Here is a 19,641-nt window from a genome sequence, read left to right on the forward strand (position 1 = left end):
TAAACAATTGGAAACCTAAAACCGTTGTCAGAACTAAACAACTTTGGAGAGTGAAAAAAAGAAATACCTCAATGTACCAAGCCCCCAACGGCTCGTTGAAGCCCACAATTTTGCCACTGAAATCCACCATGTTGCCCACCCGCAGCACATCTTCATCGAAATGATCCATAGTACCTTCACAACATCCATAGAGGCCTAGAAACTTCACCCATTGACCGGTCTGCAGCGCATTGAGTCAGCACCGTGCTTCACAGCCAACACAAAGAAGCCAATGAACCACCTACTCCAGCATCCCAGTCTCTATGTTCTACAAACAACAAAACATCATGGAATGACCTCCGCACCACACACTCCACAATTTTACCGCGACTGGTGATCACCACTCTGTTTGGCACAGACCAATCTCCCACGTCCAAGACTGCGACCTCCATGACCGTCTCATAATCCGGAATCAGCACGACCTCCCCCGTTGCTCGCGTCAACATCCCCCCGGAAACCACATAAGTGCGATGAAAAGACAGCTGTGGGTCAAAGGCATTCTTAACTATCAAGATTTCTTTTGATGCATAAGTTTCATTCAGTATCAGTGTCGCCCTGTGATACTCGTCACATCTCTCGTCTTCTGCCTACCAAAAAGAATACAGTTGTCAGATAGCAAACACCTGTCTCTCCATAACGCCACTCACCATTCCGTCCATTCGCAATATGCTGTGTTGCCGCATTGGCAAGCGTTGCACGTACTGATTCGCCATATGTGAGTATCAATACGGCGTGAAATTGTGTTAGATGGCGAGATAATGTGTAGAATGAATTGTGGGTGCAGATGTTAAAACTTCACAACCTCCAGGAAAAACGTTGACAGTGTGTCAAATGAGGAAGTGGGACCATATGCGCCAATCCTCCAGACCACAGCAACCCAATTAGTCAGTTGAATTCATCGCATGTTGAGTAGACCCTTGATCCCTTTCTGCTCCATGGTCTCGTGTTCCACACGTCATGTCAATGCAACACGGGGTTTCTCCCTTATGAGAGTATTCAGCGACCATAGTATCCCTTTGTTCACGGTACATATCCCATCAACACCGCCTGCAATGGGACCCTGGGCCTAAGCGAGTACGATTACAATCTCACACCACGTACAAATGCTCTTGGTGTAACAACAGCACCTTACATTCAATTTGTTGGTAGGGCTTCTTCGCCCTTCGCCAAGCCCCTCCCTATCAATATGTACTGATGAGTTCCTACGTCACTTTGTAGCGAAACGTATCAGTGAGTTCGTACGTCACGTTGTAGCAAAACTATTTAATAACCCCAAAAACACAGTTGCCGAAGTTGTAGACACTCAGTTGTGGCTCTTGAAGCAGTGCCCTCCGATGCAACATACTATTGATGGCACACAGTGTCTCTCACCATTGCGCAAAGTTCAAGCTCTTTAGTTTCAAGAAATCCACATAATCGATTAATTGCACCGCCACCTACAATGAAGTTGACGTGCATTGTAGAAACACTGACTCCTTCCACTCCTGCAACGACCACGCATATGCATGCCGGGAACACAAATCCAGCTGCTATATTTGCCTTACTCACAATCATGGAAATGCATCGTCCTGTTGTGATGAAAAAGCGCTTTGCTAATAAAAAACAAGTAGACGCCTAATCCCCCCCCAACCAACATGTGTCATACGCCATACACTGATTAACCACCTAACAACCAAAATCGTATGGATACAACGTCAGTGTTTCCCAATGTCAATATAGTTAAATCCGGAACTTACCAGATGAAGATCCTGCACAATCTCAGTCAAGAATTTCTTTGAACACAATATTTTGTGTTGTCTTCGAAGCCTCTGCCTTTGACATACAAACCCCAATTTTGTCCATCGTTGTACACCGCGATAGTGCTACGTACAATTGCCCATGTGAAAAGACAGGACTCGGTAGGAATACTAACACATCATCAAGACTTTGGCCCTGCGATTTGTTTACCGTCATGCAGAACGCTGAGGCAATCGGATACTGAAATCGATAGAATGGTAAGGGACAATTGCTGTTGCCAGGATGGTGCAAGTTGATCCGCGGTATGGTAATGTCATTTCCTCTTCGCGGTCCATTGATAATTTTGCACGTCAATACATACTCCCCGACGTGGCTAATCAACAAACGTGTGCCATTGCACAAACCTTGCTTCAAGTTCAAGTTTCGCAACAATATCACAGGCATCCCCCTCTTCAATTTCAGGTCGTGAACGGGAAAGTTGGGAACATTCAAGGTGTTAAGTACTTCCGGTGCCAATGGTTCACAGGTCGTGGAGGGGTCGTTTTCGTCAATCGATTTTGAATTGAACAATTCACCGTCAATTACCCCCAAAATATCGTCATTAATTGCTGCTACCGTCCTGTTCAGCGGAGTGATAATCATGCGAGCTTCATAATATGCCGCCAAGGTGGACCACGCATTCTTTTGCACTATTTTATCAGCCTTTTTGTACATATTCTTGGCCGCAGTAGTGTCAAATACCAGTCGTGACGGAATGCAATGAGATTTCAAATCCCCCAAATCGACACTTGCCTCCGTTTCTGTTTGCAAATCCCCAGATCCCAGAGCTAAGAGCCATTCAGCGTATTTTAGATTGCGCGCTCTCACCGCCCTTGAATGACGTCCACCCAGTAACCGAACATTGGTCACTAAACGGTACTGAGATACTAACGGCCACAGATAAGATCGCTTGAACGAAGCTGCTGCTTGCTGAGAGATCGATCCGTGGGGCACCACCGGCAACGTCTGGCGGAAGTCGCCCGAAAAAAGCATTCTAACACCGCCAAAAGGTAAGTCCACATTTCGCAACTCGCGCAAGGAGCGGTCCACACAATGGATGTCCTTCTTATTTTGCATTGATATCTCGTCCCATATGATTACTTCACAGCTACTGAGCATTCTTCCAACTTTATCATTTGTTGAAAACGTACACATCGATTCATCATCAGGATTTAATGGAATTTTGAGTCCAGTGTGAGCAGTGGTTCCCTGGTAGAGTAGCAAAGCAGCGATGCCCGATGAAGCCACCGCTACTGCTTCATGACCAAGAGCATTGCAATCAAGCCTGGCTCGCAGCGCTGCGCAGCGCTGAAAACACTTAAATTAGCAGCGTAACTTTATTTGAGGGGAGGCAAGATGGGTAACTTTAGCGTAAGCGGGGGCAGGATTTTCTGCGGATTTAGTAGCTGAAAGCGCAGTTGTCCTCCGCACCGTTTCGCAGCGTTTCAGGCAAAAAAAACATTTTTTCCTTTTCACCATCACTTTGAGAAAAAAGAAAAAATGGTCGCGCACAAGTGGTTTGAAGTATAAATATTGTAATGAACTAGCATGACATTAAGTCGCCTTGAATAGAAAGATAACAAGTGTACTACATGATTTAGGTTCAAATTCAGCTGCAAGTATTTTACAAGAAGTTCAATTAAGAAAGCAGTTGGGTTAAAAAGGTTGTAGAGATGTTATCGATCCACTTGAATAGTTCAGATGAATACAAGATTGAACACTTAATCAAATTCGAGATGATTCAATAGCTGGTATCGATGATCATAAAGATTAAGATTGTTACTGTTCATCAACTTAAAAACAAGGTGATTGAAAAAGTGAAGATCAACACCTCTGCTTCTTGGAAAGCTCCTGATGTGAATCGTTGTGCCATTGAAACTATCACTTTATTGGCTGATGAGGTCATTGCTGATGCATAGATCAAAATCACAGTTTCGATTTTTCGCTTGTCTAATACAGCATTAAACTTGAATAGAATAAAAAACAAGAAATCAAAAGGAATTCATGCAGATTTAGTTAATGGGTTTGTTATTGGAAGGTGCATCTTGAAGGGGGTTTTCTGAGGTGTTGTGAACGATTTACTTACTTTCTCATGATTTTAATTCCCAATGTTGTTTCATCTGTATAAAATAGATAGATCCTTTCATCTGTATCAGGTGGTTGTGCAACAAAAGTTAAAACTGTTCGACTGTTAAAGTCGAATCATCCATTTGTTTTGGTGAAGAGAAACGTCGATCAGAGATCAGTTTGAGTTAAAGAAACTTTTTTTTGTGGTCTTCATTTTGTGAGGGGGAGAGGGTTATTACTCTACTATTCCACTTGATTTTTTCCGCATTCTGATCTTCAGTCACTTCATATCCCTTTAGTTTGTTTAATTTGGAAAATCAAGAGATGGAATCAGTTCAAGTGAGGTTTTCAATCAATTCTTTTTTTGAGAAAGTAAAGAAACTGACTGTATCTCTAAGTGTTTGATTTTACGATCAACTCAATGATCATGAGACTTCTCTATCTTAAATCAACATCATTCAATGGTTGAAGCTGTCGGTTTGTTGCACGGTAGAATGAAGTGAGAGAGAAAAGGGGGTTGACCGTTGTAGTCTAGAAGGGTGTCGGATTGAGTAGATTGATCACGATTATGTGATTTGATTTATTTGTGGCTGGCAAATAGCGTGTGGTTGAAGATAGTTGGCTGACCCGGCTCCAGTAGCTGGGAGCGTAGTTAAAAAAAGCTCAACCCCAAATCCGAAGCGAAAGACGCTGCGCACGTGACTTTGACTATCCAGGTAGTTAAGCGGCAGCGCCTGGCGCAGCGCTTCGCCGCGCTGCGCGTTCTTTGTTACGCTGCGAGCCAGGCTTGTTAGACTCCTCCCATTTACAAACGTTTCAATCTCATTCTCTGCGACCATTGATAAGGAGGCACCGTCGTGGCCTTTTGTGATATATTTGTACAAATATTTCAAAGCATGAAAGCTGACCGCCACCTCAACGTTAATATGACATCTATATTTCAGCAACAAATAAGCATTGTACGGGGCGACATCGCGGTTCGTATAGGTATGTCCATCTTTCACAACCGTTACACCATTATTTCTGCGCTGATATGTCGGATATGAATCATCTGTCATAGTCGTGGCCTCCGCATATTCCTTCGGGAAATCGAATCGGCAGTGATTGTCTCGCCAGCAAGGCGACCCCTTTTCGCAGGGGCCGTGTAACATAAACTTCGTGACCAGCTTGTACAGTAAGGGCTCTTTCTCCTTGTCGGGCATCTCAGCTCTGACTATGAGGTCGACCGCATCAGGTGTTCGTGGTGTGCTTTCCCTTGTTAAGATTGGAATGAAATGACAATGGGGGCAACCACGATTTTGGAACTCAATTGTGGAAATGTGTGAGACACAATCACCGAATCTGCCCTTCTTCGTGATATCATCAATCAGTTCTTCCAGTTTCAAATCAAACACTCTAGTCATTAAATCCGGCCGATCCATGGCTGTTTGGCCGTAACGTAAATTCTCCTGGATTTCGGGCCAATGATCACTCGCCGTCATAGTGATAAAAAAGCTGGGTTGGCCGAAGTGTCGGACCAATGCCATCACATCGTGATATAATTGCACCGTGGCTCGTGGGCCTCCAATGTGTGAAGCTGGTAGCACAACACGCTGTCCAATGGCAAAATCATTACGACCCAACGCTTCCACCGCGCCAGAATAGAGTTCTGCCCGTATGTCTTCTTGGTGAGTGCGAAACCAATTGAGACGACTGTGCTCTACGCAGGCGTATAAGTCCGTACAAAATTCCTGAAACAGGAACTTCGACGCGACGATATTCGAAAATTCATTCTTCCTGTCGAATAGCAAGTAAGCAAACCATGCAAGCGACGACACCGTAGCACCTTCACCTATTGACAACAACCCATCAGCTCTCTAATGGCTCAAAACACGCGAAAGAAAACTTCGTACCGTCTTCGGTTGGAACTCGGTAATGCTCATCCCAGCCCTGCTGGCCGTAAGGGAATAGTATTGGGTATCGCAAAGGTAGATACCCCGTGTGCAAATCTGAAAGCCTGTGCCATTTGTCATCCGTTGAATACAAAATAATATCCCTATCCCCCTTCCCAATTTCCACAGAGTCATCAACGATCATGGCGACCTCAGTGGCGGATGGTCGGGCGTAAGTTCTAATGTCGTGACCGGCTGCTTGTTCGGGTGTTGGCTGAATTGATTTCAACTGAATTGCAATTGTTTTGTGTTCCTTCATGATATTGTAGGCTGATCTGAACAGCTTCGCATACGGATTGTGTTCATAAAAAAAATGCATAAGCTGTTTCATTATGACCGGATCAATCTTGACGCCAGACACTTTGACACGATGACGGGCCTCATCTTCGATCTCGGGGGCCATTACGTATATTTGTGCGAATGAAGGCTCGCCCTCAGCCGGTGGCAAAATCAAACCAAGTCTGTGAACCAATTGACCTTGTATCTTGAAACAATGACCAATAACTGACTCATCCATTGACGTTCCTAATGAAGTGAAGCTCAGCGCATTGTTATACGCTCTAATGTGGGCTCGGAACTTCCAAGCTTCTGTTATGAAATTGTCAGCAGCTGCATCCTTTGTGTCATTGAGTCGAGCTTAACTTACTGACATGGTCCTTAGTTAGAAGATCGTACAGTAGTTGTGGAACGGGGGGGGAAATCAAAGTAATGTCGCGGGAGGGCGACTTGCCCACCTCTGCAACACATCGAGTAATGTGCCGGATTGTCGACCCCTCTAGCTCTGACTTTCTCTTTGCGCCAATGCAAGGCTCCACAGTGTTCACAATGGTCGTCCAAACCGCCAATCCGATGCGGTATTTCGCTTTTGAATCTTCTTAACAACCTTTTTTCTTTATTTTCACTTCGATCTCTGACGGCGACTTTAGGCATGTGGGGCCTCAGGTGAAGGAATTGGTTTGGATATCTATAAACAAATGTGAAGCAATATCTATGAAATTAGGCGCTACGTTGACCTACAGCGGTGCTTAAATCACCTCCACGATTGCAACGCAAGAGCTTGCGCACAGTGAGAACACCATCGTGTACATCGATTGCGTCAACTGTTCCACTAAGACTCTAAGACTCCATGTCGCTGCATTCGATGATTGGTTTGAGCTTTGAAGAATGTGTGGTGACACAGATGTTGCCGTTCATGGCTTACGTCGTGCTAAGTAGAAAGTTCGTGTTCACATCATCGGCGCTTCCCATCACCATATTTGTACTTCGTACGTTCTTGGACGTCAGCGTGAAACGTCTCCTACAGATGGGCCATGCAGCAATATCCGATTCGTCACATGCTGAATGTTTCACATGCCCCATCGAGCAAGGTCTCGTTATCGATTTGATGAGAACACCTCCTATACCAACACGGTAGGTCATCCACAATTGGGTAATACGTTTGACCCGAAAAAAGGACCAAAGTTGGGGAGTTCCACACCCAACAAAGCGGACCGATGACTTGTAGTGCCGTCACCACCCCCTTCCAATCCGTGCTGAGACTCGTAGTTGATTGAACTTGTCTCATTGGCACGTATTGGGTATCAGAACGCTTGCCGACTAAAAGATGAAAGATATGGTCACCTCGTAAAGGTCCCAGTTAAGAGCACGTCTCGGCTTCCCAACCGGGATACGTGGTCAAGTGATACTCGTCGGTGCTACAATTCAATACCCGCACCCCTTAGCACCAATGATGTCAATGAGACGATGCGGTTCTGGAAAACCGTGTTCTCAACGTCATCAAAAAGGAGAGTCGACCGCTCAGTCGGATACTTTGTTTTCGAATACTTTGTTTTCGAAGGCCTCTCCCATTGTGGAAAACAAACACCCAGTTTAGTGACAGTAAGTGGCCATCATCACCTAAAGACATCAACTTCGCACCGCATGTGTTTGCAGGTAGCCTTGTGAGAGTCATCGAGGCCATCGGAAACATGCCTCACGAAGCGTCGGCAATCTACATGGTGATGCAGCAATGCGCTCCCCTGGACGCAGTCATGGATGCCAAGCAGTTACAAAGTAGCATGTATTAGCCATCTCCTCATGAACCATTCCACATTATATTCCCCCAAATACCTCATCGCACTGCAAACCTGATCCCCCGCCACATTTAGCGGATGTTACACAAAAGACCTCAGTGATATGCGCTGCATAACTAATCCATTTAACACAGTCCCAACGCCAGCTCACCACCACATTGACGATTCAGTGTTAAATTCGGTGGCGCAGAAAGGATAAGGAACGCAGTGTGCGTTCAATGCATTCACTGCCCTCTTCGGCACGTGAGGCATGGCGTAGAGAGAGAACAAAGCACGCGCGCGCATTTGCCGCAAGATATATTTCCATCTCAAGTGAACCAACGAATGAGCAGAAACACATGAAGGTGGTATCATGCGACAATGACAGAGAGCAGCGCTACACATCCTACATCGAAAGAGGTGAGAGTAGGCAGAAATAATGGCGATCTACAAAAGCCTATCCACAAACATGAGGACCAACGGAATTAATAAGGATCGACAAAAGCCTATGTGGTTGGTATCAGATATTGTGATAAGGATTAGAGATCAAGTGGATTAGATGGAGTGAATCAAGCCACAATTTGTTTATGGTGAACGACGGGAGTCAGGCAACGTCGTGTCCTTGCACGCGGCCGATGAACAAATGTGGTTGCTTTACAACTCGCAGCGCGGACGCTTGTTGGAGGGCGTCGCAAGCTTAGCACTGTCACTTGCTAACGGCGCGGAGGAACTCGGGACTGATCCACTTTGATCCAAGGTGTCGTTCTCGGCCTCATGATGCGGCTCGCCATCGTAAGGATCAGGGCGGGATTCTTCTTTATTGACCACTTTCGCCGCCTTGCTGCGCCTGCGAGGAAGAGTCGTTAACTCAACCACTACATAGAGTTAACGGCACCACACCAATGTAAGACTTACACAGACAGTGGAATTCGACCCCCGGTTGGTCTTCCCATTGCCTTCGTAGGAGTCAATGGGCCTTCAGTCAAGTGCCCCAAAGTCACACTGATTGCGTTAACCTTGAAGCCGAAGCACATCAGTGGATTTCCCAGCATGTAGAGACATGCAGCACTCACTTCGGACTCCCACATATGTTTCTCAGTGTTGTAATCCTTGATGACCCTGGTAAATTGAGCCTCACGGCCAATGACACATAGACTTTGGGCACGCTCCATGTTGCGAACAGGCGGGATATAGTGCTTTGTGCACCAACTAATAGACATTCGGGTCTAAGAACAAAGCATTATCAGAGGGGCCGTAAGTCGCAGAGAAGAACACAAACAAAACTAACGAAGGGATCATAATCAGTATGCTTGATTGTAGCCACGACGGTTGGTTTGCCCTTGTAAGCAGGATCCTTGATGATATCTTTTCCGACAATTATACCTAAGGCAATGATCTGGACTTTGTCCATCATCTCAGACGTGACATTGATACCAAGTTGCTCAACTACCCCAAAGTTGATGCGGTTAGCGTTCTCGAAGTGTAAATGATCGGGATTCTTGTCATTTGTGCCAATCATCTTGCAGGTCATCCCATACAAAGATCCAGGGGTCAAGGAATCCGCTTGAGAACCGTATGACGTTAGATACAGCGGGTTGGCAAACTCGTCGCCTTCATTCATTCCGGACGGCAGAATTGCGGCGTGGTGGGAGAGGAAGCCTTTGTTGGCAGGTTTCGGTGCGGGGCCCTACGAAGAAACCGTCAGCAAAGACCGGCGAGTCAAGTTGATGTGCAACGCAGTCTACTCACTTCTTCCCCGGCTTCACCGCAGTAAATAACCCGGCACGGATGCGAGAGTTGTTGACTTTCAGTACGGGACATGGTTCAGTTGAGCAGTTAATAAAGGTTAGAAAGTATGGGGATCGAGACCTATAAAGCTGAATTTTCAGCCGGAGGTAGATCGCAAGAGAATCTCGATGAAACGTGAACAATGAGAACACAACAATGCAGAGGAGCAATGTGGACGAAAACTGAGCAGTAAAGCAAGGTTGGCAATGAGTCGAGCAGAGGTGGATGAAGAACTTACACTCTTGGGGCATCACTTCTTATAGTGATTGGTGCATCGCATTTCGAGCGTCTCTCGATTTTGCAGGCTGAAATGTGACGGATTGTGTGATCATGAATTTTTATGGTGTGCGTTGGTCATCAAATTGCAAACTGTCAGGATAAACGCATACAGTGACCTATTTTGACGATGCCAAGTAGTTTCACCTGAGGAATGTATATCGATTGGGAACACGGTACTGCGCATTCCAGGCCAAATCAGATGCATACAGTGGCGGAGGAGTAGGATGACATGACCACTGGTTTGATGTCGAGCAATTCGAATCCTCATGCACACCATGGTACATTTGTAGAAGATGCGGCATGGTGAGAAGACGGTAATGATGGCAGATAAGTGCAGATGGATACTGACGTTTCACGGAGAGGGCCCAATTGACAATAACCTCATGGCAAAGTCTGAGAGGACAGGATCGAAATGGAACAGGTCTTCCAAAGTCACAGCGATTGCAAGGACGGTAGTAGCGGAAGAGTGTATGAAAACGTGATGACGGCAAGAGGAATGAATGACGGCGAAAGGACGATGAAAAAGAAACAGTGGCGTGTCACAGGGGTAAGCAAGAGTTTCACAGTGTGACAAAACAGCGACATTCCTTCTTGAAAAAAAAAAGAAACGGTGGCGTGTCACAGGGGTAAGCGAGAGTTTCACAGTGTGACAAAACAACGACATTCCTTCTGAAGATTTCGTATTGTAAAAACATGACTTTCTTTTCTATGTTTGATAGTGACATTCAACGGTAAATTTTCAGATGCAGTCAATTCAGCGGTTGCTGAACCACTAGGCTGATTATTGACAACGGCTTGTCAAGTATTCCATGAGCTGATGTGACTATCAACTTTCTCTTTCCTACGTTCAGAAGCAACATCAAGATCTGGATTCGCCATCTGAACAAGAAGACCAGCGGAGCTTGGTTGAGTGTTATGGTCAGATAGGTTTTTGAATTGATTCCATTCAATGATTTCGCGGAGATTGTACTTTGGATTGCGGAAGAAGGACTTTGGTGTAAGACTGACACCAAGCCAAGAAACTGACTGGGGATGAGATATGTTGCTGAGATAGGTACCAAGATTGGTTTGTACTTTTTTGAGAGATTCCACCATCAAATCTATGACCACTTGAGGAGATGAATGATTCAAGTCGAACTTCATGTAGTGCTTGGGTCAAGTATCGTTCTTTTCAGTTTTTTCACACTTCCATACCGGCTTTTCGATGACTCTTCTAGATGAAGCTCTTTGAGTCAATGTACGGTTCCTATCTTTTGGACCCCAAAAATATGCCTCATGAAACACTTGAAGAGTCACCATCTTGACTTGTGACTCGGTGGAATGTTGATTGGGCATGAATCAAAGCTCCGGAGGTGGTGAAGGGGCAGTAAGACGTCCCAATCCAAATTGAAGGAGGCCGCATGTAGGGTGGTAGGTCGCACTAGCTCCACATTGTTGAGGGTTGGCCAGAGCACTGCTGAAGCTTCCAGTGCTGCAAACAGGTTCCTCTCAAGGGTAGAACATGGGATCACAATGATCAGACCAAGGGGGGATACAAATATTGGAAAACATTCAGGATTGTACATATTTGTGAAGGCCAGACATATGTACAATCCTGAATTTTTTCCAATCTTTGTATCCCCCCTTGTTCTCAAGGGTTAGTTCCAGTTCTCCATCTGCAGTTTCCCCATATGTGAAGAGCAGACCCTTCTTTTCAATATTAGGTTCTAGGTAAAATATACCATCTTTGCCAATGATACCTTTCAGAAGGACACAAATTGTCACAAAGATGATGGTCAAAACCTTGGGTGAAGTTAAAACATTCATTCTCTGGGTGATTCAAAGTTTGCAGGTCAAACATCAGATATTGTCAGCTTTTACATATCTTGAGTTGATAAGAAGGATTGAGAAAATTACGTTTTTTGAGAAATTTTGAAGACTTTTTGAAGCAGAAGATTTGCTTGGCTGATCTTTATCCTGAGATGAAAGGTAATCACACATATCAGAATGCAACACCATATGTAAGTAGATGAAAGATACCAAGGTATGGTACCAAGGGAAGAAGGGCTACCTAGACTCTTAGCAGGTTTGGATTCTTAGAAAATGGATCAGAGAAGATCTGCACAACCAAAGGTGAGTTGATAGTGAGGACCCAATGCAATATGTTATGCAAATGATGGAATATGGATTATGAGAGATTGGATTGTGCTATACGGATAGCTATGTGGAGGATACTGTTCAAATCTTTGTGATGAGAGGAGTGAGATGACAAACAGCAACAATGTAGCCACTTCTTATACCCCTTCAGTGGACCCCATCTTTTTTATTTGAAACATGACTGGAAACACAATTTGAAGCAATTTGACAAGAGATTTTTGTGTTTGAAGGGACTGTCCCATCATCATAAAATAGTGAGACAGGTGGACCTGGAACCTCCAAAACAGGGTCTAGACATTTTTCACAAAGCTTATAAGCAGATTTTCCTATTGAATGTTCTGTGGCAAAGATTTGACAAGTAAATCAGTTTTCTTTATGCAAATGTTTCAAAGACAGGCCAGTTGCACTACCACAGACATGGTTCAGTGTGGAAATGCTGAGACAGAAGTGCAGCACAGTGTTACAGGGCAGGTTACATGCAGAGTAGCTTTATAATTTGTTGGGAAATTTCACAAAGGGATAGCACTGCTCATCCAGTTACATTATCCAATTTTGTATAACTTGTATGTAATTAATGATTCTGCCACAATCTCAATTCAATGGCTTAACTAGTACAGTTACATTAGAGCTATGGTAGTGTGATAACTGGTAAGAGCAAATGGTCCTATAAAGCTGTAAAAAACATTGCAAGACACCTGATTCCCCCTAAATGTGCTCAATTATATACATCCAACAAAATCACTCACCAACGCATATGAACATGAAAAGAGATGTGAAAAAACAAAAGAAAGGAGAGGTCAATTTTTTAACCCTAATATGCTTCACAGAACTGAGGATTTTTTCTCCTAGAGGCACTTCCTTGAACATGCAGGTTGAGATCAACCTCTCAATAGTTATCAAATCCAGACCCCCTCAACTGGCTAAACAAACATCAGCTGCTGCAAGAAAGTGCACTCATGTTGAGCCAATGCCCTAAAGCAGAACAGGTAGTCCCAAGCCTTCAGTGTGACTATTGGGGACCTGGTGTGGTTTGCCTACAAAGAAGGAAATTTGATATTCACGTGATCATGATGTAAACAATTGGGATGATAATGAACTCAGGACTTACCCACCACCATTGAAGTCCTTTGCTTGGATCACAAAGATTGTATTCCAGTTCTTCCATACAAAAAAACCCTTGATTAAGATATTCTTCAATCTGTTGATCATTACCCAGGTCCATGTTTTCCCCATCATCATCACTATAAATTGTGAAAATTTCTCAAGTTGAGGGCTTTCCTGTGGATGATTTTGATTGATAATCCTTGAATAATCTATTGAACACTGTTTTAGCCTGGATGTAAGTTTGTGAGGCCTTCTCAAAAACTTCAGTTGAAATGCCAGGTGCAGGACAGTTGCCAGTGTAAGAATATAAAATGAAAATGAAAATAAAAAGACGGTGTACAGCCGTTCTTGAAAAGGTTGCTTTTCAATTTTTTTTTTTAGGCGGTTGAGGGCCGTTAGGGTCAGATTTTACTGGTTTTGTCTGTACATGTCACCAGTAACCGCAGGATCTGTTGGATCTGATATGTCATCTCAGCTCTATCCCACTCCACCACTTGGTTGGCTCCCTTTTTTCTCTCAATCTCCAGCTTCTCTTTGCTTTCTCAAGGCCTTACTGTTCTTCAAGATGGGTCAAGAAGCCTGGACTCCAAACCAGCATTCAAATGCCTTTGGTCGCATACCATTTCATTCCCAAACTAGCCAATTGTCAGCTACTTCAACCACCCCAAGCTGACAAGCTCCTTCCAACCAAAGCAGCTCAGCAATCGAAGCCAACATGGACAACAATAACAAGATTGAGATTGCAGATCCTAGCCGAGATTGTTTGATAAATCAACACTCAAACCTTCATCAACAAATCCATATTGATCCATCCCATCGCAATTTGAATTGATGTCTCAATCCAACAGCAACCCATTTGGCATCAGGTCAAGAAAGAAGTATGTTCATATCTTCTTCACGCTGGTCATAATCAGATTTTGTTTGTTCCAACTGACAATGATATCATTTTATTCATTCATCCAGATGCAGCTCACTTGATCTATGAGGCGCGCGAAATCCGCTGTGAGAGCTTTGTACAGGCAGCAGCACAGGGCCGTGATAACTTTTGGAATGGTGAGCTGATCTTTCTTTCAAACCGTGTCTGTTTGTTGAATGAGCACTCACTCATTGTGTTTCATGTACAGATCCTTGTGATCCCATGTTCTACCCTTGAGAGGAACCTGTTTGCAGCACTGGAAGCTTCAGCAGTGCTCTGGCCAACCCTCAACAATGTGGAGCTAGTGCGACCTACCACCCTACATGCGGCCTCCTTCAATTCGGATTGGGACGTCTTACTGCCCCTTCACCACCTCCGGAGCTTTGATTCACGCCCAATCAACATTCCACCGAGTCACAAGTCAAGATGGTGACTCTTCGAGTGTTTCATGAGGCATATTTTTGGGGTCCAAAAGATAGGAATCGTACATTGACTCAAAGAGCTTCATCTAGAAGAGTCATCGAAAAGCCGGGGTGGTAATCAAAAGTATTCAAGAGACAAATACACAATTCATTTTTAGTTTTATTTTTTTATTTTATTCATTTCATTTTATCTTATTATTTTGTCATTTTATTTTATCATATTTCATTTTATTTCATTTTATTTTTATATGTTACATGTTGATTTTTGAGTGTAATGGTTATGTGTAGGGGGTGTAGTGTAAAATGAAGCCAAAAGTCGAAATTATGGGTTTAGAACTTATGTGTAGTTGAGTGATATATGGGCTATGAGGAGTATACAGGTTTCAAGGTGGAATTTCGAATTTTATGGGTTTTATCAGTTATGTTTACAGCTGTGTATGGGTTTAATGAGTTATGTAGAGGAATCATGGTTTTGAAGTATGGGTTTAAATAAGGCTAAATTTCGAAAATCCAACAACTCAGACAGATGGTGGTAAACTGGGGTGGTGGTAAACTGGGGTGGTAAACTGAAAAAGCAAGCAGGGATCACTTTGAAAGATAGATTTATGGGATTATCAAACAACAGCATTGGCAAATTAAACATTACATATGAAAAGGGTGGATTTGAAACTCGAAAATCACTTTCAAAATCATAAAAAGTGCTATTTTCAATCATACAACTTTGATTTTAGGGTACCACAGCATCTTATCAGCCTAGAAATAAGTTGGGGAGGGTTATATTTTCGCATATGAACATGAAAAATCAATTATAAACCATATACATCATCATCAGTGGTAATATCAGGTGGTAAACTGGGTAAATTCAATTTCGAGTATTTTCACATAAAATCGAATTTCATTTTAAGGGTACAACCAATAGAGTTAGAGTTTAGCTTGGCTGAGCAAAGTTGTAGAGCGGAAGCAGGCATTTTTTTCTGTCTATTCAGATTTTTGATACAGTCCCTATTTCTCATCTTTCTTCAGGTTTTAAGGGTAAATTGGCGGATTTTTCAGTTTTTGTGGTAAACAGCTCAGTTTTAATGATAAATGTGTGCTTGAAAATTTGTGAATGATACATGTGGGTGTGTTGAAGATGTTTATCAATTTTAATTTGGGGGTTGTTCAATGAATTGTGTGTGAAAAAGTTGTTTGAAGGTGGATTTCGAGTTTGAGGGGTGTTTTTGTCTTACTTTCTTTTTTTGGGTGTGTTTCAATTTTGATATAGTCAAGTGTCTCTTTTCCTCCCCTTTGGGAGCCTTTTAGTTAGCAAAAATTATTATTAGAATTTAGAATAAAGCTTTGTATCTTTTTATTATTATTATCTGGGTAAACAACTAATGAAAGTTGGGATTTTATAATATTAGACCCTTTATTCACTTTTAATAATTTCTTGTTGAGTTGAAAGCTCATTTGCTCATTTGGAAGGTGCCTGAGTGCGCCTAGATTGTGCTACTTTTGAAGTTATTATCCTCTTTTAGCCTGGTTCTTATTAATCCAAAGACTTGTAGGTCTTAAATTTAATTCATCAGTAATCAAAGTCCCTGTTTAAGAAGGGCATTTCTTTCTTTGTTTGAAGTCTTTCAATTCACCATCTCAAGACTCATTTCTCTTTTGATTGTGTGTGTTGTTGATTTGGTCTTCATTCTTCCCCTTCTTGGCTCTGCTTTCAGCTGTGTACTGAAAGAGTTCTACACCGGTATGGAAGTGTGATAAAACTGAAAAGAACGACACTGGACCCAAGCACTACATAAAGTTCGACTTGAATCATTCATCTCCTCAAGTGGTCATAGATTTGATGGTGGAATCATAAAACTAAAGGCACGGCCATGTTTCTCGGCAAAACTAGGTTAAACCCTTAGGCCCTTGATAAGTCTTATTCTTAGGCACTTAATTTTCCTGTCCCAGCCGTTTCCCATCACCCTCTCCTTGCCACCTTGCTTATTTTAACCAACAACTTATCGTTATCTCTCCTTCGATTCTTGCCTCCCAGGCCTGTGATTTCCACATCCCCTGATGTCTTGGTTTTAACTTGCATTCATCCTGTCACACAACCAGTTTCAATATTAATATCTTCGGTTATCAAGATCAGTCCTTTTACTTGATCAAAATCAATCTATTCAATCAATATTAAGATCATTCCTGTTGCTCAATCAAATTAAATAGCTTGTGGTTCAATTCTGAAATCCATTGTAAATTTAAAAGCCACAGAAGATATCAATTGGTTCTAGACTAGATGAAAGCCTAACAAGGATTGGAAGCAATTTTCATTTTCAGATGCTCAAATTACATTTAATCACATCACTAATCAACTTGACCACAAAGTGGTTAAAAGGTACCTTGTGAAGATTGGTCACAATTTTGAATGAGATACAATTATCAGAAGAAGTGACACACCGTTGGAATTTACTGCGATTCAATTCTATTATCATCGTTGGATCTCCTATTTCAGCTTTGACTCAATCAATAACAGCTTCAACTATTTTTGGATCCAATACGTTGCAATCATAATATTGAACTGATCCATGATGGTCATTCTATCTATTTCTTTGATGATCTTGATGCCCTACCTCGCTAATGGACTGGTACCAATCGAGAAAACATTGGAGAACTTTTGATTGATTTCTTTAGATTTTTCGCCTCTACGTTTTGGTACACGCATGATGTGGTCAGTATCAGATCAATTGGTGGTCTGCTCTCTAAACATAAAGGAGGGATACAATACATCATCGAAGAGGCTGGGGCTGTTAATGGTGGTCGCAGTCCTTATGCCAAAGTTGACCTGAATCGGCTTTGTATTGAGGTGAGCAGTCTGTAATCCCTGGACCTTTCACCCCTACCATACTCATACTCACACTCGCACGAATCATCTTTGTTGGTCTATACGACTTAGGATCCATTTCAGATCAATTGTACCTGAAATGGAACATTTGGCCAGCGATGATCGACAACAGTTGCGAAGCAGACGTGATGGAAAGGATGATTCGGATGAAGTGAGCAGAAAAGTAAGAGAATCAATTAGCTTGAATCGTGATTTGGCAAATGTGACAGGTTCTGGAGGAGATATGTCATTAGATGTAGCATTAGTCGAACAATTATTAAGTTCACTTCAAAATACAAAAGAAAGGATGAAAGAGTTACAAAATGAGTATAATGCGATGCAAAGGGCATCAAGAACAGCTCATGAAGGATTTAGTCTTGCGAGAGAAGAATACGATCGAGAAGTATCTGCACATCAAGAAGCTGAAAACAGGATGAGAGAATTGAATTACCATTTGGTTCCATCGGTTAGTTATCTTTTATCATCTACTCATGCGTTGGCCAACTTTATCTAATTCAATTTAATCATCTTTCTTTGCTAGCATCTGGTTTGGCTCTGAGGAATCCGGATATAGACCTCTGTTGTCTAATCGATCATACTGAAGAAAAACCGTCCTCTCCCAAACCATCACCCAATGCTGAAGATCAGTCTGCTCCATCTGACCCTTTAGAAACCCAAGAACCTACAGAACCTCAAGAACCTCAAGAACCCAAACCTACTACAAAACCTGCCAAGCAAACTCCTGCAGAAATGGTTCTCATCCTTGGTAAACTGATTCAAGAAGGTAAACCCAACTTCTCATCATCTGCATGATTCACACTCCAGCTCAAACTCATCTCCGATATCTCAAACTCCGGTTTCAGAAACTTCTTTCATGGTCAAAATGCTACCCAAGGCACGAATTCCAATCATTAAACTTTTGTTGCCTCCTTCGGCTGGCCAACCCTTTGGGTTATCATGTGATATCGGATTTGAGAGCCAATTGGCGCTTGAAAACACTCGTTTGTTACTCACCTATTCTATCGTTGATCCTTGGATGAGAACTATTGTCTTGTTTTGTGCGTAACTTGGCCTATTTGAGATATTGTTTTCTCAAACACTAATTCTTCATCTCCTCTCAGTGAAAGTTTGGACAAAACGGAGAAGGATCAACAATCCTTATCTTGGTACACTAAGTTCGTATGGCTATGTACTATTAGTAATTTATTACCTTGTCAATGGTCGCAAGGAAGCAGTATTACCATACGTCCTCAAGACCTAGAAAGTCACCTTGGAACCAAAGCATTTACACATGTGTTTCCTTACAGATTGATTAGATGTAATGATTTGTGAATTGTGTGAGGAAAGACAAGAAGGAGTATTGATGGCACCACCTTCCAGTACTGGATGACGAAATTCAGCACCCAACCCTAAATCACCCTCATCTGCCTCTCAATCTCCTCACATCAACGATTTCCAGTCTTCCCAGCTTGGAAATGGGGACTGGATCCCAAGAGTCAGGTCTCGCTCCAACATCAAGTAAGGCCGACTTGGACGTCTATACATTTACCCAAACCTTGTAGACTGATTTTTTTTCTTGCCTGGTGCTCATGGGGGTTACCTCAGTTCAATCGTTGGCCCTTACAGCCTCTACTGGAATATCAAATGATCCACTTGAAGAGGATGAAGATGATTTCCAACAACAACTTCTTTTACAATAACAACAGGGACAGCATCAAGCCACAATGAGACATGCTGCCGCGATCTCAGTGCCGACGTATCCACCGCTCACAGCTAGACTAATGCAAGATCATGTATATCGACAAGCTACTACCTCGACTGACGTGAGACCACAGTACCCTCCTGAATCGCTTGCTTCCGAACCGGCACCTCTTGATTGAGATTTAGATTGGCAACATCATCCACATCTTCATCATGATTCAATCAACTACCTTGTCAATGAAATCCATCAACTTCAATTGAGGCAACAACTTCAACAGCAACAGTAACAGCAACAACTGCTACTTCAACAACAACAACTGGAAGAGAATGATAAACTGAATGAAAGTACATCTCTCAAGCCTGCGGACAGCACAGATACCACACCGTTGACTGACAGCCATACCCCTAATGGGAATGGATTAATTATTTCCATCAGTTCTTCCAATCCGGAGGGAGTAGTAGTTCAAGTAGTGGTGTACAGTCAACGTCATCCACAAATACTCAAAGAATGATATATGAGACCAAGCCAAATTATGCACATGAGTTTGATCATCACCATTATCCATACCCCGCT

General features: G+C 42.9%; 3 protein-coding genes across 3 annotated transcripts; 2 read left to right on the forward strand and 1 right to left on the reverse strand.

The window, feature by feature from the left end:
* Nucleotides 1-6,939: 6,939 nt before the first annotated feature.
* On the forward strand, nucleotides 6,940-7,879 carry MELLADRAFT_108389 (uncharacterized protein; the record flags this gene model as incomplete). Its single annotated transcript, XM_007412138.1, has 4 exons — nucleotides 6,940-7,223; nucleotides 7,443-7,601; nucleotides 7,651-7,691; nucleotides 7,746-7,879. The coding sequence occupies 4 exons, from the start codon at nucleotides 6,940-6,942 to the stop codon at nucleotides 7,877-7,879; spliced, it is 618 nt and encodes a 205-aa protein (XP_007412200.1).
* Nucleotides 7,880-8,518: 639 nt separating this feature from the next.
* On the reverse strand, nucleotides 8,519-9,685 carry MELLADRAFT_88775 (uncharacterized protein; the record flags this gene model as incomplete). The annotated part of the gene is made up of 5 exons (XM_007412252.1): nucleotides 8,519-8,711; nucleotides 8,780-8,880; nucleotides 8,938-9,090; nucleotides 9,153-9,551; nucleotides 9,614-9,685. The coding sequence occupies 5 exons, from the start codon at nucleotides 9,683-9,685 to the stop codon at nucleotides 8,519-8,521; spliced, it is 918 nt and encodes a 305-aa protein (XP_007412314.1).
* A 7,781-nt stretch (nucleotides 9,686-17,466) lies between these two features.
* MELLADRAFT_88776 (uncharacterized protein) lies at nucleotides 17,467-19,246 on the forward strand (the record flags this gene model as incomplete). The annotated part of the gene is made up of 7 exons (XM_007412139.1): nucleotides 17,467-17,832; nucleotides 18,015-18,150; nucleotides 18,230-18,424; nucleotides 18,488-18,612; nucleotides 18,709-18,745; nucleotides 18,826-18,884; nucleotides 19,073-19,246. The coding sequence occupies 7 exons, from the start codon at nucleotides 17,467-17,469 to the stop codon at nucleotides 19,244-19,246; spliced, it is 1,092 nt and encodes a 363-aa protein (XP_007412201.1).
* Between the last annotated feature and the right edge of the window lie 395 nt (nucleotides 19,247-19,641).

Source organism: Melampsora larici-populina (genome assembly GCF_000204055.1).
Source record: "Melampsora larici-populina 98AG31 unplaced genomic scaffold MELLAscaffold_29, whole genome shotgun sequence".
In the NCBI taxonomy this organism is placed as follows: domain Eukaryota; kingdom Fungi; phylum Basidiomycota; class Pucciniomycetes; order Pucciniales; family Melampsoraceae; genus Melampsora; species Melampsora laricis-populina.